Raw genomic sequence first — 27,927 nt, forward strand, 5'->3', positions numbered from 1 at the left:
ACCCTAGACTCGTGCTTCCCAACGTGGGGCACTCGCCCCACAGGGGGGCAATTTGATTTTTAAGGGGGGCAATTCGAGAATGAGTTATTAACAGTTAATGGTCTTTTAGGCTTCCTCCACGTGAATAGGAGTTCACTTTTTGAATAATAAGAATTACGGTATATGTCAGAGGAGGGGGTGGGGATAAGGATTTTAGAGATGCTTAGAAAGGGCACGGCCAAAAAAAAGGTTGGGAACCACTGCCCTAGACAGAGGATGCCAGCCAGCATCCCGCTGCCAGTCAGTGTGGAGCAAAACGGGCTCGGCGGGTTCTGACTCAGCTGAGTCCGCTTCCTCGGGGCGCAAGCTCCGCTGACCGCCAGGGTGCGGCCTTCCACGTGACGGGGCTGCACCGCACAGCCGGAGGGCCGCTGACCACCAACTGGCGGCCATGGGCGGTGGCTTCTTGAACCGCGGCGAGCTAGAGCCCCTGTCCGGGGAGGTGGGGCGGCCGTGCAGGCGCCTCCGAGCGAGGCGAAAGTGCTGCGGGGAATCTGCGGCCTCGCTCCCGTTCCGCAGCCCGGAAGCAGGAAGCGCCAGGCCCAGCCCTCCTCCTCGCCTACACGGGGAGCGTCGCTCCCATGCTCGCGGCGCTCCGCCTCTCCAGTCTGGTGGGAGCCACCCGGGCGGCGGTTCATGGGGTGAGGAGGCGCGTGGGCGAGGGAGGGCCGCTTTCAAGTGAAGGCGGGAGAAGCCTCCGGGTGGGGTCTCTTGGCCGCTTGGTGGGGGTGGGGATGGGGGTCTCGTCGGGAGCCTGGGCATGACAGGGGAGAAGGGCAGCCCCAAAGGCGGGGCGGACTGTCCCAGGCCGGCAGCCCCCTTCGGAGGAGACCGGGGTGTGGGGGACCAAAGGCCTCCATGCTCCTGTCAGTGGCCGGTGCTTTCCTCGCGCCCCACAGCTTGGAATGTCAGTGGCGGTCAGTGGGAGAGAAAAAAAGGGTTTTTAAAGGGGTAGCAGTAAGTTCCATAAATTGTGGTCCAGCGCTCCCTTAAGTGGGTTCTAACATGTATGGTGTTTCCCAATTAGCTAAGTATTTTAGACCCCCTGTTTTTCGAAAGCCAAGTCACAGAACCCCTCCATTTCTAATTATTGATAACTCCACGGTAGTTTTTGTTATATGAATGGTGCCACGGACCCCCTGGGTGGGTTACACGGATTCCCTGGGGTCTGTGGACTAGCAACTGGGAAGAACCACTGCCTAGCAGAAATCTGGAAGTTTGTGTTCGACATAAATAAGCCTGTGCTTTTGTCATTTGTGCATGTCGAGGATCATATTTCTTGCAGCTGGTGTTTACAATCTCACCAGTGTTACATAATCCCTGAAGGCGTATAGGGTTAGAATCTCAGGTATGTTGTTGATTTCATACAGGTGAATGAATGAATGCTAGAATGAGTTCCCGTGTCATTTATGTTGAGTCTTGTGAATGTTGGCAGTTTCATGAGACTTTTACAGTAAGTGATGAGGCTTTACCTCTTTATGCATATGCACATAAATTAAAACAGGGCTGCGTTATAGATTTGCAAAGTCAACCATGCAGTGTAAATGCCCCATTTCAATTCAGACTCTGGAGTAGTGTCTCTAAGGCTTCAATCCTGTGTTGTTGGGAGGAAGCCAAACAGCATGCCTTACTTCTGAGTAAACATGCATAGAAGTGTGCTGTTAAAACAAAACTGTTCTAACCATTACGGGGTATTCTTACTTCTGAGTTATCTCTTTAAGTCTGAATTATCCCTTGGCTACAAAAATGTGAGACCAGAACAAATCTGAAGGTCATATTGCCCATCCCTCTCCATTGATGCAGCTCCTTATTCATTTAACAACAGTAGAGGTTAGAACGTGGTACATTAAAGAAGTCGACAGAAAGCAGTGTCTACATCTAGTGACTGAAATCTAGGTGGCTCAAGGTGGCCACAGATAATCTATAGTTTTTCTTTCTTTGCTACAGAGGGCAAGAAAAATCTTAGGTTCTCAAACCAGTCTCACCTTGAGAAAGTTTGTTGCCCAAATCTAGATTCTAACTAGGCCCGTTGATGCAATCCTGTAAAATAGGAAATTGTACTAGATTTAATATCTAGTTGAAAACATATTAACTGATGTATATACTACGTTATGTAAGACAATTATGTGAACATATATTTAAAAAATCACTTTGTAAAGCATTATCTGGAGGCAATTGACTTTTAGCATGCCTGTATAGCTCAGGTGATTATAATGCCAAAGTTGCAGGTTCAATCCCTGCATTGCAGGGGGTTGGACTAGATGATGCTTAGGTTCTCTTCCTACGATTCTATGATTCTATGCCAGTTTCCTCATCTCCAACAAATTCAGAGGTTGATTTGACCCCACCCCCTTGTTCCCAATGTAGATCTTTATTCTCCCATTGTTTCTGATGTAGATCTTCACTCACTCTTTCTTCCTTGGGGTGGGACACACACACACCATTTTGTGGTTTGCCTTAGGTGCCAAAATGTATTGGGCTGGCCCTGCTTCTGTACACACTTCCTATTTTGGGGGGAATTGTGCTGGGTGTTTTGTTCCCAGGGCTGGAACACTGAATCCAACACAGGATCAGGAATTGGGTCTGACTGTGTGTATGAAGATCAGAGCTGCTGTTGCTGCTTGCTTGTTGTGGAGTGTTGGATCTCACAAGGAAGTCAGAATTTTAAAGCACATCTTTTGCTGGGAAAATGCTATAAAAACAATAGTAATACAGCTGTAAACCTGTTGATACATAGCTCATTTTGGACTCTCTCTCTTTACTTAGAAATTAAGCATTTCTCCTGCCAGTACATGATTGCATAGAGGCATCATACGCCAGGACCTTGAGGGGTACTTCAGGAATGGCTTGACCCTCTACATATTTCCTCCTTTCAGTATCCTCTTGTCACATCTTTAGTTGTACGTGGGTGGGTTGGCCTTGATACTAAATTGTTGAGAGTTTCATAAATAACAGAGTACCCTTGCAGTAAAGAAATCGTGAATGAAAGGTTTGATAACTGAATGGTAGTTTGGTGCTAAAACGGATGTTTAACAAATGCTAAACTATAAGAAGGCTCAAAAGTTTACCTGTAAGTCTGCTTGTGTATGTTGTTCTTGCTCTCCCTTGACTAGAAATAGGTTTTGTGAGTCAGATCCTCATTTGTAAAAAGTGGACCTTTTGTGAAATAGCTTTTGTGCTGCCTTGAGAAAATAAAACTTCATTGTGTATACCATATTTACTCAAGTCTAATACGCCATCGAATCTAACGCACACCTCAATTTTTGCAATGTAATTTGGCCAAAAAGGTGAGCATTAGATTCGAGTAAATACGGTGGTTTCTGTCTGTAAATGTATCTAATCCAGCATTCGCTATGGCTTCCCATGTTTTCTTGGAAATTCACAAGCAGGGCATGAAGGCAACCACTTCCTATTAGGTGGTACTCTTAGTTGTAGGACAAAGAGCCTTGGCCTAGCATGTTTGTAATGCCACAAGATTTTGTGGACTACAGTCCACTTCCTTAGATGTCTATGAAAGCTTTTACCATAATATGTTTGTGTACAGTTGCATCTAACTAAGTCATTGCATGAGGAAAACAGTGAAACAGCTTCCACTGGTTTAATAGAAGTTCCTCTCCTTCTCCTACCCCCAGCTCCATCAGCTCTGAAGGGTTGGAGAACCCCCACCGTAGATGGAGGGGGGGAGGAGGAAAGAGAGAAGTTATATTGCATGAGTGACATTATTCCACTCGCACAGTGACTTCATCCCTCTCTGTGCCAATTCGTGCATTTTCAATGTAAACAATGATACTTTTATAGTAGTCATTATGTGTTTTACTTAGATGAACAAACTAGCCCTATTTTAGAACGTTTAAAATCAAGGATCTGGGTGGAGTTTAATGAGCTATGTTAATGAGACCTCACAGCCAGCTTTGTAATTTTAACACAAAGAAACCTTGCTTAGATTAGGAATTTGCTGTCCTTTCCTATGATCTTCTTTGAGGCACTGGAATATCTTGTTTCTTAACGTTTTGAATTTTCCCTAATAGGATTTTTCACCAGAGGACATGGAGCTTTCTGCCAGCGAACTCAGCATTTATGATAAACTCTCGGAGACCATTGACTTAGTGAGGGAGACCGGTTATCAGTGTGGTATGTCTGAAAAGGCCATTGAGAAATTCATCAGGCAACTCTTGGAAAAAAATGAGCCCCAAAGGGGACCCCCACGCTACCCTATTTTGATGGTACTCTATAAGGTAAAGCATTTGTGGATGATCTTGTACGTGTGCGTGTCCGTATACAAAGTGGACCACAGTTTGAGGTCAACCTAATGGAGTGAAACCTAACGGCCAGAATATATCAAGCGAGATAAAGGCTTGAATCACTGCAATGCCTTTCATTACCATGCCTGTTGTCTGGCAGGAATGTTAGAAAGAACTGGCACACAGGGTCAAACTTTTGGTGCCTGGATGCCTGACCTAGTTTGGTTGCTGAAAGTCTGGTTGCATATTTGCATTTTGGCCACTACTGTATTATTAAATGCGCAGGGAGCACATTATGCTACTGATATATAGGCAAGAGCATGTACTGAGCGATAATGCACTGCAAGTAACATCCCCTCATTGATAATCATACTCACTAGAGTATTTGAGCCTACATTCTTGCAACAGCTTTTGTCAGCAGGCAGTGACACTAAAGCAGGGATGGGGAAGGCCAATGGTCAGGGCTGATGGGAGCTGGAGTCCATCCACATCTGGAGGGCCCCAGGTTCCCCATCCTCGCTCTGTAACTTCATGTTGCAAGTTTTGGTGTCAAAGTGATTTAGCTCAGCAGATCATAACCTACATGATTACCTGAAAGGGACAGTTCTCATTCTAAACAAGTGCCGGTGACTAATCTAATGCTTGTCTTCTCTTGCAGGGCCTGGTTATGCTGGGGTTAGTTTTACTAACTGCATACTTTATGATCCAGCCGCATACACTTTCGCCACCCGAAACGACGCTCTCCAGAACCCATGCGTGGGGCTCCCTCATTAGTCATATCCGACTGCTGCCTTTACCAATTACCAAGAAGTATATGCTAGAGAGTAAGAAAGTTATTTGCATATTTACTTAACCATAACATATTTGGGATGCATTGGTGGTAGCACACATGATGATATGCTATGACAATACAAGCTAGGGAAAAATATTCAGTAATGATGCCCCTACCTTTCATTGCAAAATAATATTGCTTTTTTACAGGGAGCAAAATGAGAACTACTACCAAGGTCTATATGAGGTCTGCCTGCAGTAATCACTAATTAACTCATCGACATGCTCAAAGGCTTTGTTTTTGTGTTTACAACAAAGCTTAGCAAATTGCCTCCAGTGGACATGTTCTGAGACATTACACTCTGCAGCATGGCAACCTGCTAGCATTTTTTTTTAAATGTTCTAAAACTGGTTCCAAACCAGTCACAAATGAGGATAGGCAGAGCCTAACGTTGTGAAGGAAAGTTTAGAAAGCACAGGGATGTTTGCTTATTGTTGGGAGAGCGGTTTAGTTTGTTCTGGATTTTTTGAGAGTGAAAACAAACCAGTTACCATTGGCCCCTTATTTAACAAATTTGTACTTCATGAAATTGGCGCAGGATTGCACGTACACACAGATTGTACAAGATAATGTGTTGCAAAAGGGAGGTTCTGGGAAGCCAAATCGGACAAGGTGAGGTTTTTCTCTGCTGCTCTTAAGCGTCCTCCTAGCATGAGCTGCTTGTCCCAGAGTGGAGTTTCTAGCTTTTTGTTTTTCCTGGATGGTCTCTGGCTGCACAACTAACAGGTGCAGCTTTTCCTGGCATGCTTTACTTATCACACAGCTTTACATTTGTTGGAGGGCTGCCAGGAACAAAAATACTTCGGTAAATTTGTCCGCAGTTTAAACTGGACTCAGAAGGCTTGTATTCATTTTTTTAGCAGTTGCATCAGACTTTCACCCTTTACTGCCTCTCAGGATGCAGAGATCCTGGCTTTACACCTCCTGTATCAAGCACATATCGACAAATGATATCACCAGCTATCATTTTTTGTTATTCTAATGCATTTAAAAACGTTAAAATCTTTAAGAATTGCTGTATGTTTTCCCACTTGGCTAAATATTTAAATCACACATTTAGTTGCTTGTGGAGTATTTCAACAATGTCCAAGTATATAAAAAGAGCCTGATCAGGATGCTTCTAATGGTAAAGTGACCATTAACTCTGGTATTATGCTTGCAACATAATTCTGAGTCTTTCCACTAGTGCCCTAAAACATTCAAACATTTGTACAGGATTACTCTGTGCTTAAGGTGGTGCTTTGAGTTCTGCATGGAACTTTGGTTCAAAGTTCAGTACCAGTAAATCTGATTTCAGCAGGTAGGGTATGAAAGGTAGTGGTGCAAATCTCTTCTGTTTATTTTTTGCGGTAGTGATTGAAATGTACACGTCAGGAAATGTAGCAATCTCGATCTTTGTCAACAGAAATGAGGAAGCCCCTCTAAGGAAACTCGGAATGAGACTAGTGTTTTGTAGCTGAACTTAGTATTCAGCTGCTGCAGCAAGGTTTCAGAGCAGTTAACTCTGAGATAATAAACCACCAAGACTTAGCATAAACCAGACATGGGTGCGGGCAGAACTGTCTAAATTGCAGCTAGCTGAAAGGTCATCACAACTGTGCTGCCTTCTCAGGCAGATTTGTTTAAAAACCTTATCATGTCTACATGTTTTGCTTTTTTTTGTTTTGTTAGCGCTCAGTTGAAGGAAATTTTATTTCTGGGAATGCTTGGCACACAAATGGTTGTTTTTCCTTTGTGACAGTTGAGAATAAACAAGGGGTGGGTAAGGCAGAAGACAGATTGGAATGTATTACTATTACTACTACTACTACTACAACTGCTACTACTACAAATACTACTATTTATTACCTGCCCTTCACCCTAGGGTCCCAGAGTGGGTTGCAATTAAAATATAACATTAATATTAAAACACAGTATTGCACAATATTAAGAACCAGTTTAAAATGGGTAGTTTTCCAACTGATTGGTAGTGGATTAACAAACACTATCTCCACAGTTATTTATTTTTAGCAATAGCAATAACAAAACAACCCCTTCCACTTAAATTAGGTTGTTGAAATGGGGAAAGGTAACCAGAAATGAATTTCTGTGTGTGAAAGGATCATGAACAGAGATCAGTACTGGTATTGAAACCAATGTCTCAGCTCAGAATGTATATGTTGGCTAAAACCCATTCCTGCAGAAATAAACAAAACCACATCCAATTTTTGTAATAGTCCCGAAATCTATTGGAGATGATTTCCTGAAATCTCACACTCCATTTAAAAATGGTGTGTGTGTGTTTAACCTTTCCCCCTCCAATCATTTCTCCTTCAAAATCATATGGTCCAACTGCTTCTACCTTTGCATAGATCGGGATGCATATTTGCAAGACTAAATAAGCACCTGGAATCCCTTGGGTGGGGAGTTTTGACTGAAAAAAGGCCTAGCAGGGAAAGGGCTAAGCACTCCCTATGCTGCTCCTGTGTTTGAAATTGTAGCCTCCCAATAGTACTTTTCATCAAACAAGCATAGAACATTGGTGTTTGGATACACACAATTTATATGTGATGTGCAGTCTGCCACTCTCAAGTTTTAATCCTGGGCATAATCACTTCTAAGTAAGCTCTGATTTTGTACAATGAGACTTATACCCTAATAGGCATGCATAGGATTACAGACTGAATTGTTACATGACTATTCTTACATGTACATAAGAGAGAGGATCCTTTTTTTGCTCAGATTTTCATACTGGGCTTCTACATGTTAAAACAATGACTTTTCTAGCTCCCAAGTATAATAGCTTATCTGATACTATTTGCATTCTGTCAAAAGCAAATTGAAGGAATGCCATAAAGCCTTGCCACCTCATTCTATTAAGTATCTCAAGGCCTCAAAGGAAGATGAGGGCTTTAAGTGTAGTACAGTGGTACCTCGGGTTAAGTACTTAATTCGTTCCAGAGGCCCATTCTTAACCTGAAACTGTTCTTAACCTGAAGCACCACTTTAGCTAATGGGGCCTCCTGCTGCTGTGCCGCCGGAACACGATTTCTGTTCTCATTCTGAAGCAAAGTTCCTAACCCTCAGGTACTATTTCTGGGTTAGCAGAATCTGTAACCTGAAGCATATGTAACGTGAAGCGTATGTAACCCGAGGTACCACTGTAGTTGGATGGGTCTCCTGACATATTTTTAAAGGAAAGACTGATGGACTGTGTAGTCACAGCTGTTTACTGCTCTCTGATTCTTTCTAGCTTGGGAACTGTCATAGTTTCAGGAATCCTACATTCTGCAAAATCTCCCATCTTAAATTTAGCTCACTGCCATGCCCTTGCATTAGTTGGTTGATTAGGTCCAGCCTTATAAGTCACTTCCTGCAACTCTTAAGCTGGGAAATGATAAAAGGGAGTAAAGGCTGCTGCCATATCAACGTGTGTTTCATAATGTACAATGCAAAGAGCAAATGTAACTAAGCAGCTTTGCTGGGATGGAGAAGAATCCTGTTTAGAGGCTGACTCAAGCTAGATGTCAAGCATCTTTGAAGAGCTGCTGTTTATATTTTCTGTTGTGATATCACATCAGTACATAATGAAAATGATTAGACATTAAAGGAATTGCTTTGGTAGCTTGAATTAGCTGGCAAATGAAAAGAGGAGGTCGCTCTTTGAAGAGAATCGCTCTTGTTTGTGAAGGCTATTGACAGCGATGGAAAACTTCTTCATCACTGTTGCAGTGCCCTGAAAGAGGAAAATGTAGTGGGCACTTTATATTTCCTTTGCCTGGACTGATATGGTCACTGGAACTCAACGTTCTAGAAACCCTTTCTCCTCCACTTCCAAGAGACTAGATCTATCCTTCAATCACAGATTTAAATAATGAACTATATAATAATGTACTGGGTGAAACCCAAGATACGCAGGGCTATTTGGAGACATGATTACTCTTAGCGCTAGGATGTGGTCCAGTGGGAAGCCCTCCATTTGTTCTTGGCACAGAGAAGTATCTTTAAAATGATGGTAGTATGGAGCTAGGCCAACATTCATTCGTCCCACATTTCTAAATTCCTTTGACGTACCAAATCCAAGACTAGAAATGATTATGTTCTTTGCCAGGCATTTCTGCTTCTCTGAAATTGTTTGTAAAACAGGTCAGACTCTTGGGCTCAGTTTTGGCTGTTTGCAGACGTGCATGATGTAAAGTGGTTGGCGAAATTCCAGCAGGTCACTTTTAAGCTGGCATATGAGCCACAACTGCCTTGTTAGCAATGAACTGCAACTGAGTTCTGAAATAATATGATTGGACGAAGCAGTGAGGAGTCTTTCTACATTTCAGAACCCTTGAGCACTACCTCCAAGCCGTAAATTATGAACAAGGGTGCGGTTAGCAAAAATGGTTCATTTGGGAAGATTTGCAGCAACAATATCTATCTTTTTGGCTCTCTAGCTTAGCGTGAGACATGCTTGACTTCCATCCAACATTCAGGGCCCTCTCAGGCTAAATCATGTCTTGGATAGTTTCAGTTGAGTCTGCTATAGAGCATGCACAAAGATTTCCTTTGCAGATTAGTGTTCTTTCCCACCAGAAAATACTGATGCCTCTAGAATGTTGTCCATTAACGTCAGCCCAGCTGCAGCATCCTTACACCATTAAGAACTGAACTGTAACTGATGCCCCAGGGCTCTGAATCTCATTGTAAACATCTCATTTTATTATAATCTGAGGCCTAATAACAGGCACATGTGTTGGTACACATTTTTAAAGGTCCAGGCTGGCTTTGTACAGATGGGTGGTGCAAGTTCTTTTTAAACTATGACTTTATCTTGGCTATTCAGTAGTTGAACTGTTTGTTTGACATTTCTTATAGCAAACCAGCTCCATGTTATTTTGGGAATCTGGAAAGTGGAAAACTCTTTTGCATTTTTTTGCATTTAGGGTAGCATGTTATATATATATAGCCACAAAAGATGGGTTTGTTGTGGGGGTGAACTATTGGGGTTCACCCAGTGGAAAATAAGGTTTGCCATTCAGAGCTTACTGTTGAGCACATTCTAAGAGAGTTAGCTATTTTTTAAAAAATTCTTGAGCACTGCATTGTGTAAGTTGTTAAATTATTCTTTCAAATTCACTAGACATGCAGAATTGGGTATTTTAACGTACTGCTATTTGAAAACCTGTTTCCAACTCTTAGCTGTAGAAACTAGCTATGAAAACGTTTGCTTATATTTCTTTGTAACCCAAAGCAATTGAAAGAGGTATTAACACGATTTCCCAGGCGATCAAGGAATGGGGCTTCTATTCCATCACCATTCCTACCACTGTCTCTCCCACAGCACAGAACTGTGCAGGATACTCCTGTCTTACCCTCTTTGCATTCTTTTCTCTGAAAACATTGGGATTGAGAGGAGGCCAAAGAAAGTGCAGATTTAGGAGATGGAGTAAATGAAATAAGTAGTAATTCATTTATTTTGGACAAAATGTTGATATTTGAATGTGAGTGCACATAGTCCTGGTGGTAATTCCATCTTGGTGGTGTTCAGCTTTGCAAAGTTGTGAAGAAGCAGTTTCTTCCTTGCTTCAGGATTGGTATGCTTATATGTAAAACATGGTAGAGTGATGTGTCCCCTTCTTTCTCCCTCTCTCCTTGCATTTACCGAGCATGTGCATTTCATAAAAATTCAGTTTTGACATCTGGTTTCCACTGAACCATGTCTGTTGTTCCAGCTGGGGTAATCTGAGGATGACAACACTAGAACTCTTGTGGCTTGAAATTTGAGGTTTTTTTAAATTGTGCATTTCTTTTTAATTAAATTCTAATGTTTGAGTTTTTCTGTTCATGCTGAAGCCCAGTTTCCAAGTTTTTATCTCCAATCTTAAACGCTAAAACTTCCCCCACAAAAAATGGAAGTTATGATTTTGAAGTCACTGTTGAATACACATAGCACAAGACGCTTTGAATCCTTGCCATAAAATTGACTTTGATAATTAATGGCTATAACACTTAATATCCCTGTGAGGTGGTCATAACAGGAGCACCTTTCAGCCCTTTCTGCTGAGTCATGATATGCCATGATATTCTTAGAACCTCTGGTGACAGATAGAAATAAGAGAGGAGGATGACAGATGAGGTCTCCCCTTTCAGTTATACTGTGATTGTGGCTAAGCTAGAAACTGGGAGGTGGGGGACAGACTTGTATCAGTTCAGTGCTTCAAAGCACAATCCGCTATTAATTGGAGGTTAAGTCCAATTAAGCTTACTCCAAGAGAAGTGTGCATAGGATTGTTTTCTTAATCTCCCCAGTCTTTTACTCTCAAATGTGAAGGACTCATACTATCCAGGTCTCTGCAAGTTAGTTTTGGTGACTTGCAGATGCAAAATTGCGTCTTGCTATTTTTTTTTTATGTCTAAATGAAGTCAGAGCCTGTGCTGCTACTTTTAAATGAATCAAAATAATGGTTTGCTTTCCCTGACTAAACCTATTTTTAGTTTTATTCCGATATACATATTTCTCCTTGCAGAAAAAAACAAGTCTGTTGCAATGAGTAGCTTTATATTTTACCACCACTGTTTCTCTCTTTACTTGTGGAGTGCTAAGTTGTAAGTCAGAGCAGCAATAGCAATGAGGTTAGCAATTTTGAGTATTGTATGGCCATGTTTTGGGATTGAGGATGTCTGCTAAGCAGGGAAAAATCACTTCTGCTTGGAGTAATGTTGGCTGCTGCAGAGCATGTTTTTTTTTTGGCTAGTGCAGGTTATTAATGGTTTATGCTTTAAAGGATCTTAGCATCATTTTGAATGTGTGCACCTGCATAAATTCAAAGGAGGCAGCCCCATTGCCTGTAGTGATCTCATCTGTTAGTGGAGAACTTTACTCGTCCTGAATCAAATAAATAATTTGGCACAGGATAGCCCAGTACAGGCATGACACTTCTACCTAGTCATGCCAAGAAATGGTGCAGCCTGTTACCAAAGCTATGCAGGGCGGATGCATGTTTCAGATTTTGCGGGTTGGATAAGCAAAGTGTGAGCCAACCCTTGGAGACCATGTGGCGTTGCTGAGCTTACTCAGCTCCTGATGTGCAAAAACGTTCTAAACGTGATGTTACTTGAGTTTATTTGTAGTATGATTTAGCCTATATGGCATGAAAGATAAATATTTTTTTAAAAAATGAATGTATGATATCAGTGTAACCACACACGCTATTCACCTAAGATTTATGGAGAAAATGTCCAGTTCTGGTTTGTCTGTCCAGTTTCTATATAATTATGGGGAAAGTTCTTCACACGCTTGAGGATCAAAAGGCCAACTTTAGATACACGCAGTGGGCTGTACATGCCAGAGAATTTTTTAAACATTTTGAAACATAGCCACTTTTGCTATATCTCAAACTGCTTTTGAAACTCTCTTTAAATTTCGAAAGCAATTTGGCATGTACCACAGGGCACTGTTATTTGCGTATTGTTGGTCTAAAATCCCCTTTGGGGACTAGCTTGTCTGGGCTAGTTGGTTGGTTTTCAGATATTTACATCCCACACATAGGCGGACCCCTGTGGTGGGTAGAAAAGAATATTTAAAACACAACAATAAGGGAGCAGCAACTTAAGATGAGCACAGCTTAAAACCACATCCACAGCCAAAAACAAAACCAGTGACAAGAGCCAACTTGGAAATAGGAAGGGGTGGAGGTGACAACAATTTCAGCTCTGTGTGCCAAAGGCACATTGAAATGAAACAGTCAACTAGGCCTTGAAATGTCAACCAAAGAAGCCTCCCAGGACAGAAAGTTCCCCTGCCTGGGGACAATAACTATAAAGTCTCTGACTTGCATACCCAGCAGCTGCACGTCTGTCAGTGGTGGTGGAGCAGTATCTCCATTGAAGACCTAATCACGTAAGAGATGATGATCTTTTAAATAAATAAAGACAACGACAAACATTTTGGGGCTTGGAAACTGACTGGATGCTCCAAAAAGCCACCACCAACAAATTTATTTATATCCCTCCTTTCCCCCTGACGGTGCTTAAGATTTGTTAAATTTAAACTAGCTACATATATAAAATCTATTAAAACCATACCAATAATTATAAAACAGCACAGCGCCAGCCCTTTAATTAAAAGCAGTCTGTTCTTAGTCAGAACATGTTTGGGCTAGTTGGTTAGCCCTTACTTTTGAGTGTTTTGCAGTTAACCAGCCAACCTAGGAGGTGTTATAGGTCCATCTTCTCCAGGAAAGGGCCCAGCCAGTGGCCAGTTGTGAGTTCTCTGGATCTAGTCTGTTGTGTCTTAACTTCCCGACTCCCTTAGCTCTTTGGGGTCCATCTTTCCTATCAAATTAGCTTCTTAGCATGCCAAAAGTTGTTGCTGCATCTGAAGTGATTTGAAATGACTGAAAGATTAAAATGGTGATTATATGGATTAAAAAAAATTTAAAGTGCTTGGTGGTTTGTATGGATAGTCAAGAGAAACAGTTGGTAATGATACAGTACTCTGACCTCAGGACTGAGTGACAGGCTGACTCCCATATGAAGTTGCTGAGCCTCTAAGGAGAGATGCAGAAACTGCTCCTGTCTACACTTCTGGTCAGTAGGGGGAAAACAGCAACACAATTGTGATGCTCAGTGCAGTAGTGAGAAGAACCAGGGAGGAGCGAAGTGTCTGTGAGCTCCTCTCCAAGAGCATGTACATTTATGCTGAGCTAGGGTTTGGCTTAATGTGACGTGTGAACCTGGCCAAAGTGGGACTCTGCTGTCTAATGAGGATCAAAATATCCTCCTTGGTGTTTTGGCACAGAAATATACTGCTTAGTAACAGCACAACGGAATCTTCCTCCTTTAGTGGATTTTAAGTGATGTGGGTCTCCGTATTCCCTGCCAGATAAATGCAGAATTGTGTTATTTCAGCTTCGCTATCTCTTTGTCATGGCAACAGCAGCTCATTTATAATAACTTCTGTGTTAGTCGAAACAAAATAAAATTCCTTCCAGTAGCAGCTTACAGACCAACTAAGTTTGTTATTGGTGTGAGCTTTTGTGTGCATGCACACTTCTATGTTAGTCTCAGCTTTGCAAATCTCTTGTGCGTGCCTGGTCTCTTTAAACTGGCAGGCGAAGGTATACACATCACTGCAAGTTACATGAATTAAGTGTTGGAAATAGCATGACTATTTTTAAGAGTTGAGAAGGAGAGCCTTCCCAGATATGTGGTATCTTAAGCTGCTTGTTTCAAGGATCTATGTTGCAGTCTTGGTGGGGAGGAGATCCTACTGATGAGAGCTTGTATGCATATTTGTCGGCCCACTGCTTGCAGTTGCAAAAGGATTGCTCTCTGCAAGCAGACTTGTGAAAGTAGGGACTGGTGGTGGGGACACATCTAGAACTGGGTGCTGGCCCTGGAATCAAGCACAATTGCTCTTGAAACCTTAACATACATGTTTTAGCTACAGCATTCCAGCTTGAATATTCTTTTTTGAGAATTTACGAACTGGCTATGCTACAAACGGATCAAGGCCTGCTACACTTAAAGGCCAAATACACCTTGAGTGTGCCCACAGACAGACTGATAATCTGAAAGGAATGCAGAGGAGTATAACTGAAGGTAGTAGAGGAGAGAAGACTACTGTGTCAAGATCCAGTTCAGTCCTCTTCTACACTCCTGTGTTTGCATTGCCTCTGCTCTTTGCTCAGCCTGTTATTCTTCCATGTCACCCTTCAGTCTCTCTCCAAATCTAGGCTAGCCTGCTGCCCTCCCTCCCTTTTCCCACTGCACTTTTTATGCAAGTCACACACTTTCTGGTGTACAAAGGAACACCCTCAACAATAAATCTCAGATTGATTAAACAAATTTTTTTAAGCCCACTTGGAATACTTGAGTGGGTTATTCATGGCAAACAAAAACCTCCTGAATCATGCAATTGAGAATGCAAATACCCAGAATTGGCTGCAAAGATAAATTGGGCTCTGTTTGGTGGATGTGATTAATGCACAGCCGTACAGATTGCTCTGTGCTTCTATATCTTGTGATGCTAAACATCTCAGTCTTTCAAACTGGGTAAACCTCCTGAAATGGCTTCAAAGACTTTAAAGGCATCAGAAGCATTTTAACGGTCCTCCTTTTCCATGAATTTTGTATTGTCTCCTGTTAGGATGTACTGAAGGAAATCAAAGGAAGCATTGTTGATCGCTTGTTACAGAAGGTGATCCTTAAGATCAGGAGTGAGGATCCCTAGGCCTAGGGCCAATGCAGCAGCTCCCCATCCTCTCCGTCTATTGGGAAGCCATCCCTCTGGCTAATAATATTACCGACCCTGATTTGTGGTCTTCCTGAGTGCATTTGCCTGGCTAGAATGTGCCCTTGAACTCTGATAATGCTTTTAGGATAGAGAGGAGTGTGCAAGTGTGTGTAGAACCTGGCCTATTGTACGAAAGTAAAATTCAAATTAATTGCTCTGTCCTTTTTTACCTCTGGCTGCACCCACCAATACCATGTGGCCCCCTGAAGGGCTATCATTTGCACCCTCTTTTTCTTGATTCTTTCTGCCCCATTGGCGCTCTCTCTCTCTCTCTCTCTCTCTCTCTCTCTCTCTCTGTATAAGAGATTTTCTGTCATTTAGCCTCTGTGCAGTTGGGAGGTGCACATTTGAAGCAGTTGTTCTTGCTTACTAAAACATCAAGAATTTGTATGCGTGCTTAAGAAGAATACAATGTCGTTATCAAGTATCTTTTAAAGAAGGCTCTGATGCAAGTTTTCCAGTAACAAACAAGTCATATTGTGATCTTTCTAGAACACATCCCAGAGGTAACACATGAAACACAGCATTCAGTCAGATATTGCAAGCTTTCCTGTGATCCTCGGATGAAGGGTGGTACAGAAATTTGATAAATAATGATGATAATGAACAAGCCATAAAGAATTAACCACTGTGGTTTCTTCTGTCTCTTGAGAGAATCCCTTTCTCAAAAGTGTAATGATGAATAAACTCCTCTCTTTTCTTCTCCTGAGATGTCGTTCTGTATAACATGATTACAGTTACCTATTTGCACAAGGAGGGGAGAGACCCTGGTGGGAAATAAGCCACCGTCTCTTCATTTCCCCCCAGTAAGGGGTCATATGTTAACCATCACTTCCAAGCTACAACAACAAAAAGTCTAACCAATAAAAGACAAAGCCTTACTTATCTTGTTGTATTATACGGTATTGTAAAATGACCATTTAAGCTAAGTCTCTCTAATCAAAGGAGATTGAGTCCCCAAAGGGAGTGCTGAAATTTGATTTCCATTGAGGCCAGGCAAATTGCTTATGCTCTGTTTTTCCTATTAAAATTAGAAACAGAATGCCTGATCCTCAAATATAATTTGCCCGTAATTTAAATCACACGCTCCTGTTACATAAGAATGCTATAAGAGCCCTGTTGGATCAGACCAAAGGCCCATCTTGCCAGTGTCCTTTCCCCCCACAGTGGCCAGCCAGATGCTTATGGGAAGCATGTTAGCAGGACTATATCGTGACAGTGCTTTCTCTGCTTGTGATTCCCAGCAACTGGTGGTATTCAGAGGCATATAGCCTTGGATAATGGAGGTAGTACACAGCCATCATAGTTAGTGGTCAATGATAGCCTTATTTGCTGTGAATTTATCTAGTCACCTTTTAAGCTATCAGTTTGGTAGCCTTTACTGTAACTTCTGGTAGTGAATTCCAGAGTCTGAACTATGTGCTTTGTGAATAAGTTCTTCCTCCTGTCTATCCTGAATCTTCCATCCTTCAGCTTCACTGGATTACTCCAGCTTCTAGTGTGATGAGAGAGGGAGAAAGGCTTTTCTCTATCTACTTCCTTCACACCATGCATACTTTTATGTTGTATGATATCACCCCCTTACTTGCATTTTTCTAAACTAAAAAAGTCCAAATGTTGGACTTTGGATGATAATTCTGATTGCCCTTTTCTGAATCTTTTCCCGCCCTGTGATAACAGTATTTTAGATGCCTCTGCACCATAGGTTTGTCAATACACACACTCTTAATCATTTTTATTTTCAGTCCTTTAAATATGGAGTTTGCTTTTTTCACAGTTGCCATTTTCACTGAGGTCTCATTTCTGGTCATTCACCACCAGATCGGACCCTATTGGCATATAGGTGAAGATAGGGATTTTTTGCACTAGTGTGCATCAGTTACACTTGCTTACATTTGCCATTTTAATGCCCGTTCACCCAGTTGCAAAATATCATTTTGGATCTGCTCACAATTCCTTTTTGTTTGTGCTACCCTGAACAATTTGGTGTCACCAGCAAACTTGGCCACCTCACTGCTCACCCCTAACTTTAGGTTGTTTATGAAGAAGTTAAAAAGCACAGGGTTAAGCAGGGCTTTTTTCTAGAAAAAGAGGTGGTAGAACTTGTTGACCTATTTTAAGGGGGAATACCCACCCGAAGTTGATGAGCTTTATCAACAACTTTATCAAAAGCTTTTTGGCAGTCCAAGTACACAATATCTACTGAATCTCTCCTATCCATATGCTTGCTGACGCTGTTGGATAACACTCAAAGGTTAGTTACATGGAATTTAGCTTTGTGGAAGCCATTCTAGTTTTTTATTAGGAAGAACCACGTACTACATTTGAGTAGCAAGTATGTATCCCTCTTAATGATGTACCTAATGTTGTGCATTGCCATCTGGGGGTGTTCCAGCAAGAAGGCGGGGGCTTATTCTGAGACAGAACTGTGAAATGCACCACTTGTTTGCTCTCAAATGGGGTGACAGGTGTTGCCCATATCAAGTTTAAAGATTCCTTTTCAATGAATTATCTCATGATAGTCCACGGCAATGACAAGTGTAATGTTTGGAATCTGTTTCTGTTTGCTTAAGTGAAATCTTGGGGCTCACAAACCACTTATATCCTTTTGCTTCAAAGAGTGTCAAGACTGGTGGGGCTTGGATTGTAGACAGAATGTGTCTCAGACTGCCAACTGCTCCTGCTCCGTGAAGAACCTTGTGGCTGATGCTGACCTAGGGCAGCTATCAGATAAACTACTGCAAACTCAGCCTCTCTTCATCAAGGTAACTTCACAGTGTGGGATGCCTGTCAGAATGGGGCCTACTCCTTGGTTGTATGAGAAAACACAACTCATAAAAATACCATTCCATCTCCTCTCTTTTTCACAAGACAGGACAGTATCGGTCTTATGCTGAAATGAAGCATTTTCAGTCTCTGTACCCTGGATTGACAGATTTCATCATACTGGAGGAATCAGCTGAGAGATGGAGCAGTCATCCAGGGCAAGGAGTTCACATTTTCTGGTGAGTTTGAGCTATTCACTGAAGTTGCACACACACACACACACACACACACACACACACACTTTCTTGAACTTGACCCAAGTGAACTTTCTGGGATGCGTCTTCCAAAAGGCTGGGTGGGTGGGTGGCGGGTGAAGAACACTAGAAAGGATGATGTGGATTTGCTGTTTTTGTAGCTGTCTTATTCTAATATGTAATGTTATCATCTTGACCCAAATGGAAAATTGGTCTGTTCAATTTTATTTCCTTTATATATTTATTACACTTATAATCCCACCTTTCCTTCAAGGAGCTTAAGGTAGTGTACGTAAGTTCTCCTTGCCATTTTATCACAAGAATCCTGTGAGGTAGGCTAGGCTGAAAATGAGTGACTGGCCAAGGTCCCCCAGTGAGCTTCATGGCTGAGTGGGGATCTGAACCCTGGTCTCCCAGGTCCTAGTCAGACACTCTAACCACTACACCAGACCAGCAATCAAATTTATAATGTGGCATTTTGGCACATGTGCCTTGGGATTCTGAGAGGGCCTTTTGTGGTAGGATTCCTTAAGCATTTAAAAATACCAGCAGATTTCTTTCCAAACATGGTTTGACGGAAAGTTTGGTGTGTGTGTTGCCGAGGTGAAATACACAGAAAAATAGAATGGAATTGGGATGTGAAACTCAACTAAACCATTTTGGTTTCCACAGTTTCTAGAAGGTCCCTCATCAGTAAAGACCACGCTATTTCTTCACAGAGCACTGGTGTACCAGAATGTAAAGGTCAAATTCTGCCTCTTAGATGCCTGTATCTTCCCCCAAATGCAGGGGCAGCAGAGGTCCAGTTCACATTGTGCAGGTTGCAGACTTTGCAGAAGCCTCTACAGTGTATGCAAGTGGTGCCACCAATACATGCCACTACTTACAGGCCTTTAAAAAGGCCAACTACATCATTGAGTAACTAATGGATTCAGAGAAGCCCATATTTGGCTGGAATTTGTTCAACCCACAGAATTTCTGCAGAAATCTCTCCCTACCCCTGCAATTTAGAGTATTTTATTCCCAAAAAATGCTGGGTGCTGGTTTTGCCAATTCCTGTTTAAAATGTTGTCTAACAGCCCCATACAGTGGTACCTCGGGTTACATACGCTTCAGGTTACAGACTCTGCTAACCCAGAAATAGTACCTCGGGTTAAGAACTTTGCTTCAGGATGAGAACAGAAATTGTGTGGTGGTGCAGTGGCAGAGGGAGGCCCCATTAGCTAAAGTGGTACCTCAGGTTAAGAACGATTTCAGGTTAAGAACGGACCTCCAGAACAAATTAAGTTCTTAACCCAAGGTACCACTGTACTGAATTGCTCCAGTGTTAAGTATGTGTGTGAGAGAGAATAAAGGGCTCTTCAGTTGCTTGGAGATAAATTCTCAAAGGCAACAACATCACCTAAGTCACTTTATTTAAGCTGCTCACTTCAGAGGCTGCGGCTCAGAGGTTGCCAAAGAAACTAGCATGCAGCAACAACTTAAGGCTACAATCCTAAACCGAAGCGAATGTGTGCATAGATACAGGACCTAAAGATTTTAGGCTTTGAGTCATATTTGGGCACTTCGTAATTGTGGGACACGGTGTTGTCTATCGTTCAGTGCTGTTCTTACTTTATGAACTTGTGCTAGACAGTTTGGGTGCAGAATATCAAGCTGTGAATCATGACGGATCCCCACACTGGGATTTCTAAAATGCGTCCCTGCCCTCCCTTTTCTTGGAATGGTGAATAGGCTAGGATTCCCAAACTCTTTCCCATGTGGTTTTAGTTAATGTTTGACTAGGTGACGCCTTCCTTTATTTCCCTTCATCAGCATTTTATTAAATGAACTTGACATTTAAATATATATATATATATCGTTGTTGCATCAGCCTCTTTGTTCCCTGAGCATATTGTTTTCTTGGGAGGTGATAGGTGATCTGAACTCATCCCAAGGAGTCCCTGTCTCTAGTTCAAGCTCTGGGAAAATCACATTCTTATGCTTTTCCCCGCTTTTTGGTCACTTTTGCAAAATGGAGGCAATAATAGTGATTCAGGATGACAGAGGTGGATATCTTTTGAAGGGATTTGGCAGCAATGTAAGATGCTAAGCACAGTCTGGTTCTCTAAAATGTCCCATAGGCAAAATCCTCTGAATAAAACTCGGATTCTGCAGGAGATTTTCCCCATCTTCTCTTCACTGCTGCTTCCAAAGACTATTTCTCTGAAAAGCTGTTTTCTCATCCACAACTCAAGACTTCAGGATAAGGTGAGCATTTTAATGCTTCTTGAAATATTTTTGTGCTGCTTCTCCGAAAGTTCAAAGCAGTTTACATCACAATAAAATGCACACCAAGAACCCCAAAACAAAAGAAAAAAAGGCACCTAAACATCAGCAGAAAATGTTTTCCCAGACAATGGCAGGGTTCCCTTTCTTTGGGGGGAATGCATGCACAATTTCTGCAGTTGTCCCAATGTGCCTTATGCTTAGCAGTCTCAGATAAATGGTGGTGGTGATCACTACTTGTCCACATTTCTCCCCAAGAGTATAAGTGCTCATGTAGGTTGCGGCAATAGCATTGAGCACCTAGTCCATTCTAAAAGGCAAAGTGCTTCAGATGGTAGTTATGGGAAACAGCTCTGTGGTAGTCAGCTCTTCTGCATCTTTGTGTCGCCTGGGTTAATTCGGCAGGGAAATGTTCCTTCATTCTCTTGCTTTCCAATAAAGCTCTGAGAGGGCATGGGATAATTTGAAGCTTCTTCCATCTTCATATTTTTCAGACATACAGACTGCAGAGCACCTTTGTGGTTGGAAGTGGTCAGCTTACCTTGAATGTTATCCCTTCTCCGTTGTGCAGAGAACATTGCAAAACAGTGCTAGTGGAGCTGGAAGCCGGGGATATTGGTAAATACAAATACAGATGATGTGACACTGCAGCAAATGTTGCATTCTGGGAGCTGTTCATTGCATCTCATTGTACCTTATACTCTGGAAAAAGGCAAGCAGTGGCTTGGTGCTCATGATTATGCCCTGCTAAATGTTCTAATCTTTATTATGCAGCAGAGGAGAAAATGTATTCCACACCCTGTCTATTGGGGGAAAAATATGAATACACAATGTGGTATTCTGAATTGGCTTTTCCCAACCTGGAAGGATGCCTCGCCATTGTGGGAAGCTTGAGATCAGCGTTTTGTAGCTGTTAAAAGCCAAATAACTGTTTAGGGTAAAGGGCATGATATATTGCGTAACGTCACTACGCCACTAAGCAAACCCATCTTGATATAGAACACCAGACTTAAAATTTTTCTACATTTCAAAGAAGAGAGTGTAGAAGTGGGAAAGGAACAGAGAAGGGCTCAGGTGTAAAGAGGCGTGCTAGCATAATAATTATGGTGATCTACTGTAGTAAAAATGAAGGAGTTTCGTGGCACCTTAAAGATTTAGAAATGTGGGGTGGAATCCCTTGCACTCATCCCTTTAGCACAACCTGTCTTCTGCACATGCACAGAATCCTCTCCAAATGTGCTGCAGAGGGTTGGGGAAACAGACTTAGGAAGCACTAGGGGAGGAAAGGGGGAAATTCTGTTGCACAGGTGTAAATCCTTATGCTAACAGAACGAATTACTCAGCACTACTTTGGATACAATCCATATTGTGTCATGGAAATTCATAGGACAGGATCCATCTTCACTGGGTGCATCTAGTGAAGTGATTTCTGGCTATGAAAGCATGTACCACAATACATTCATTAGTTTTTTACGGTACTGTGGAAGTTTCTGTAAAACTTTAGGGTTCTGAAAAAATAGAACTAACCTGTATGACTTGATGTAGTAAATGTTTTAATCTTTAAGATGCTCTTTTATCCCTGTTAGGCCTAAGGAACAGTCAGAGAGGATTTTTTTTTAAAGGGAAATTCTGTTTCTAATTTAATTTCTATGGGATGGAGTGAAGCCTTCAAGTCTAAGGGTTGCACCCAACACTGCCATTGCATTTGTGCCATGGAACTTCCCACTCTTCTTCCCTGCCGCCCCTTCCGCATCCCCCAAATCTGCTTCAGAGGAACCCTCTAAAGGTTCCTCTGAAGACTGGGGAACCCTCAGGAGCAGATTTTGGAGGTACATAGGAAGTGGAGAGGAAGGGAAATCCTTTTCTGTGAGCAGAACTCCACACACACACAGCATTGGATACAATCCTAACAGTATAAGTACGTTTTGAAAGGTAAGCTCAGTTCATAGACAAGACTGTCAATAGCATTGTCTTTACAAAGAATAGTAATGCAGGTCACTTTTCCAATGTTTTCTCATGTTTCTCCCTAAAGGTTTTGCAAATGTGGATTATTGGACAACAGGCTTTAACTCCAGGGGATCAGAACCTACTGTTGTTTGTGATGGATCTGCCAGTTAAAAACTGTCGAGAGGTGCCTTTTGCTGAGTAAGAACACTCGGGATCCAAGGCGAAGGAAATGGAACACAAAATGGAACACCATTTCCAAGGATGTATCTTTACCCCGTTTTGTGCACCTGCAGTGAAGGAAGGAATACAAGAGAAGGGCATCTTCTCTTGACCTTCAAGATAACTTTGGCCTTTCCTTCAAACATCTTGGTAGGAGTTGGAGGTGCCCCCCCTTCCTTGTGTGTAGATTTCTCCTTGAAAGCAGATGTGTTCTGGTGTGGGGTGAGGGTGGAATTGCTCTTTTGACACACTGTACAAGTGTGCAATGCACTCTACAAATTTCTTTTTCCACCTCTTCCCTAGTGTTGAGATACGCATTCTTGCTGCTTTCTTGGCCTGGGTCAGTTTAATGCCAGATCCAAGATTTTTTTCAAAATGACTAATAGTTGCATCAAGCAGCCAAATTTGCTAGAGGGTTTCTTCTTCTTCTTCTTTTTAACATTTCAGAACATGCCAAGCACTCCTCTTCTGAAAACTAGGTCTTTTTGAGCTGTCTAGGTTGGACTACTTTGGTCTCATTTAATCACTGCCTAGGAAATTAAAACTTTTTGTGCATATTTTGCTTGAACACTGTCCAGCTCTTGTTTCAAAGATGCTGATGGGTGGATGCTTTTGCGGGCAGGATTGGAACAAACAGATTCTTAAGGCTTGTGCCATGAATAATCTTGCTCTCTTCTTTCCCCCTATGTTTTGTTAGTGTTTTCTCATGTCTTAATCCATGGTTTTGAATACATGTTGATTATTCTTGAGCTCCTTCCAAGCTTTGTGCATTTCCTCTTGCTGCTCATGGGCTCATCTGTGCCTTTAGAGAGGATCAGTTTCAAGCATGTGCTGTCTACATTTGTAGTAGTGCTTCCCAGGAGTGAATCTTTTAGGTTCCTGCTGCGTTAAGACAATATGCAGATGTGTGAGGTTGAAGTCGGATCCCAGTAATGAGGGCTGGGGCATACAATTTAGCATGTTTTATGTTCTATTGGGGATTATTTTGTTTCAGCCAAGTTAACAATGCAACTTTCCACGTGAAAAGTAAAAAAAAAAAAGTTCATTTGTAAATATAGGTCAATTTTAAGGAAGAGATTCAAGCAATCTCTCTATCTTTGCTAGAAGATAAGGTGGGATATATTAATTCTATGATAATAGCAATTAAGGGCCCCTAACTGGGTCCCATTCTACTTGATTTTCTGCAAATATGCAGATTGCATCTTCGCCACCTTTTTTCTGTATATATTCTATTTTGGAAACATGCATAAACTGATTTGCAGTCTTAAGTGGGAGATGCATATGGCAGTGAACTTAGCTGTATGTGTGTTTAAAAGATCAGTATATAAATAATAGGCAGCACTATAGAGACTTGGGTTTTTGGAGGGTTGGCATTTAATCTGCCTCATTCTTTAGTGTTTCCCTTAACCAGATGGTGAACCTTCCTCCCACCTTCCTTTTCTGCATAGAGGAAATTCTCACACTTTTTATTAACCTACTTGAAGTCCATAAAGAAAAACAACAACTCTACATTAGAGCCCCAGTATCATTTTAAGCAGGTTTGTGATAATAGCAAGTTCAGTAGGAAAACCGTACTTTGTTTAATTCTAATGAAAAAGCAGAGGGATTTAACTGAGCAATTACAGAACAACATGTTCAGATAAGTTGAAAAGGACCACATTCCACATAAGTTAATAGAAGTCTTGTGACATCATCGTTTTACTCTCCTGGCACCTCTGCTGCTGGGATTTACACACTGAAGCTAGCAGGTACTGAAATTCTTATGTACCAGCTTTTAACCAAGGGTTATTGTAGATTTACACAGAATACAGTTTGCCTTGAACTGTGGTGTGTCGGCATCCTTCCCCCCCCCCCCCGCAAGTAATGCAAATAGCAACAAATCCAAAGTAGAATTTTACATGATGGAAGATACAGAGATTGATCAACCCTTACATGAACAAAGCTTTGATAGTGAAATGCCTGTATTTTAGGGAATTGTGTTAGTGATGCTAACTGCTTAATAGTTGGCAGGGGGTGGGGAAGAATCAGTCTTTTAGTCAACTCGGGGTCTCTAGAGAGGAATAGTTTTAAAGGCCAGTTTATACATGTGCTGCACAAGTGTTCCCATAAAAATGCTTTCTCTTTCCCAACCTCAAATGCCAGTCAGGAAATAGTCTCTTGGCCGAAGATAATGAATTTGTCCTGCATACAGACTGGCTTTCCACGTGCTCTTGGTCTTTGCATAGGTTTCCAGATCTTTGTCTAGGAGGTGCTATGCACATGTCCAAGCCTCATTCCCTCTGGAGTTTACATCATTTGTTTTCAGACTTCCAGTACATTTTCTCCTTCTCTTTCACAAGCTGCAAGGAATTAAAACAAGTAATTGCCCAACAAGAATCAGAGCTCCAAGTTCTCTGATTTTCAACTGATTAAGAGCATTCAATTAGATCAGAGTTTCTCTTGCCTGGTTTTTGGAGTGCAAGCTACCATTCTGAAGCGTTTTAAAGCACCTGTTACCATCCTTTTCGGCAATGGCCAAAGAAGTTGTGTCGGCACCTTTTTGCATTTATGGTTGGAGAACATGGAAAAGAATCTGCCTAGATCAGGTTCATTGCGAACTAAAACTTAGCGCCTGTGACTAATTATCTAATGATGCAAATATTAAGCGTAAGAAACCTATTCTGGAGACAAGTCAGCCTCATCAAAGCAAAACTCTCAAAGTCATTGGTGTTTGTGATGCACAATCAGAATGGAATAGTTTCCAAAAGTCTGCAGGAAGCATGTGGAAGTTGGACAAATTCCAAATGCCGTTGCTATTTGTGATGAAATGTTCTGGTGACACACTTTTTTAAAAGAGAAGCTCAGCAAGGAATAAATGCAAATATTGGCTCTCACTATTTTTCACACCCCTTGAATCCTATATATTGCTTCTGTTGCATGCCATTAATTCTTTCCTGAAGAAAATGTTTTTGGTTCCTTCTGTGATCTTAGCAGTGTACCTTGGCCTGCTTTGCGCTTTTCATCTTCTGAAGAAGCAAACTGTCTCATCTGCTGTGCTGCAATATTTACAGAGATCAATGACTGTCTGAAATTACAGCACATTCCTAAATCCTGTGACTAAAATCCTAAGGAGGGGCTCGTCATGGCGCCATGGGTTGGCAGGTTTAGTTGTTAACGTTGACAAGCCAAGATATGAAGATCATTTGCCAGTTTCTTAGTAATAAAGATTTTTCCTTATGAGCAAATCAGATCGCCTTGGTGAACTGAAGTGGCATGACATAGAATCATAGAATTGTGGAGCTGGAAGGGACCCCAAGGGCCATCTAGTCCAACCCTCTGCAATGCAGCCGTCTCAACTAGATAATACATGGCAGATGTATTATCCAACCTCTGCTTAAAAACCTCCAAGGAAGTCATGTTCACCACCTCTTGTGGGAGCCTCCTTCACTGTTGAGCAGCTCTTACTGTCAGAAAGTTCCTCCTCCTGTTTAGTCAGAATCTCTCTCCTCTTATGTCCAACATGCCCCTCCTCTACATGCCCAACTCTCTCAACCATTCCGTGTAAGCCATGGTTTCCAGACCCTTGATCATCTTGGTCCCCCCTTCCCCCCGCACACATTCCAGAATGTCAGTCTCGTCCTTATGTTGTGCTCAGAACTGGACACAGTACTCCAGGTGCAGTCTGACCAGAGCAGAATAGAGCGGGACTATTACTTCCCTTGATTGGGACACTCTGTTTCTGTTGATGCAACCTAGAATAGCATTAGCTTTTTTGCTGCTGCATCACACTGTTGACTCATGTTAAGCTTGTGGTCTACGAAGATCCCTAGATCCTTTTCACATGGCAGTCCAAGTGTCCCTCATCTCATATTTGTGCAGCTGGTTCTTGTCCTGCCTAAGTGTAGAACCTTACATGTGTCCCTATTGAAATTCATTTTGTCAGTTTGGGCCCTGAATCCCAGTTCTGTCTTCAGCGCCATTGGCTACCCATCCCAGGGTGGTGTCATCTGCAAATTTGATGAGCATCCCCTCAATACCTTCATCCAAGTAATGGCAGGAAGAAGTGAATGGGGTGGAGAGAAGCTTATTGGTCATAAGGCATTCAAATAAAGGCTTTCCCAGTTGCCTAGGACCTATTTCTATGGACATCTATTGTTTAAATTGGCATGATTCTCCTCCCCCCCCCCCTCTTGACAACCTTCAGACTTAGTTTCAAAAAGCCCTGTGCAATTTTTCTGAAGCAAAGCAGAGTTTGGAGCATTCTTAGTCTTTTTCAACAATGATAGAGAGATCAGAACTCTTCCTGATGCAGAATGGGAGAAGATTGTGTGTGGGGGGGTATCTGGAGAGTTTTAGATTTGAAAGGGAAGGGGCAAGCCCGTTTCATTAAGACTTGTTATGAATTGGGCTTGCAGGATCAGGCCTTCCTTGAACCACTGTTCTGCCAGATGATGAACTTCCTTAGGATTCATTAGCTACACTGGCGTCTCTGGGCTCCCTGGGCCCACAAAGACCAAATCACAAGTGTCAAGAAATTCAGCTGCTTTGTAACCAGTGAATGGAAGGCATTAGCATCTCAGAGTATTGGGCTCTTTTTCTTTGTTTATCTTATGTAGGGAAATGTATAGTTTGAGGAAGCCTGAAAATGATGGCTTTTAAAAAGGAAACTATGTAATTTGCTCTTTCATTGAATGTGGGAAATGCTGGGCTTTCCTGTTGTATTTGAGACTTGAACAAATGACTCTTTATTTTTTATTAATGTTTTTTGTCTGTTCAGGGAATATGGGTAAAATGGCTCACTGTTATACATTATAATGGCTCAGGGGTAACAGGGAAAGTAACTGTATGTACACATACAGTTTTGGACAAGCATATACACCAAATTATGGAACTGTTTCTAATAAAAGAATGTAAATATGCAATTTTATGAACAATTATAGATTAATATATTGCAACCATTTGTAAATACTTGGGAAATGCCTGTAAATAATGTAAATATGTCAGATTTGTATGTTTGTGGGTGGGGTCAATTTCTACTTTTTGCAATTAAATACAGCTGTTGATGCACTTTCCCCCATATGGCTCTTTTTGTTTATTAAAGACACAGTGTCACTAAAA

The 27,927-nt window shown here is 41.8% G+C and overlaps 1 protein-coding gene across 5 annotated transcripts; it reads left to right on the top strand.

Moving 5' to 3' along the window:
• The first annotated feature begins 164 nt into the window (after positions 1 to 164).
• Positions 165 to 27,927, top strand: LOC310709575 (bombesin receptor-activated protein C6orf89 homolog). 5 transcript variants are annotated; one of them, XR_014527585.1, is made up of 9 exons: positions 165 to 680; positions 4,068 to 4,274; positions 4,939 to 5,104; positions 17,996 to 18,141; positions 18,248 to 18,381; positions 20,520 to 20,646; positions 21,159 to 21,282; positions 22,697 to 23,737; positions 23,768 to 27,927. XR_014527585.1 is itself a non-coding variant. In XM_083509417.1 (8 exons), exons 1-8 carry the CDS (start codon positions 621 to 623, stop codon positions 22,780 to 22,782), a joined length of 1,050 nt encoding a protein of 349 aa, XP_083365543.1. In that variant the 5' UTR covers positions 165 to 620; the 3' UTR covers positions 22,783 to 27,927. The 5 variants fall into 5 exon arrangements, 4 of the variants coding, with proteins under 4 accessions (XP_083365543.1, XP_083365544.1, XP_083365545.1 ...); XM_083509417.1 differs by having other exon boundaries at positions 22,697 to 27,927; XM_083509418.1 differs by lacking the exon at positions 165 to 680 and adding an exon at positions 1,014 to 1,387 and having other exon boundaries at positions 22,697 to 27,927.

The sequence above is a fragment of the Podarcis liolepis genome (genome assembly GCF_965112155.1).
Source record: "Podarcis liolepis genome assembly, chromosome: 6".
In the NCBI taxonomy this organism is placed as follows: domain Eukaryota; kingdom Metazoa; phylum Chordata; class Lepidosauria; order Squamata; family Lacertidae; genus Podarcis; species Podarcis liolepis.

Bases quoted from the DNA above. Each gene is read 5' to 3' on its own strand.
- LOC310709575 (XM_083509417.1), top strand. From the start codon at position 621: ATGCTCGCGGCGCTCCGCCTCTCCAGTCTGGTGGGAGCCACCCGGGCG. The intron at 681-4,067 runs GTGAGGAGGCGC...TTTCCCTAATAG, and splicing joins CCCGGGCGGCGGTTCATGGG to GATTTTTCACCAGAGGACAT. The intron at 4,275-4,938 runs GTAAAGCATTTG...CTTCTCTTGCAG, and splicing joins TTTTGATGGTACTCTATAAG to GGCCTGGTTATGCTGGGGTT.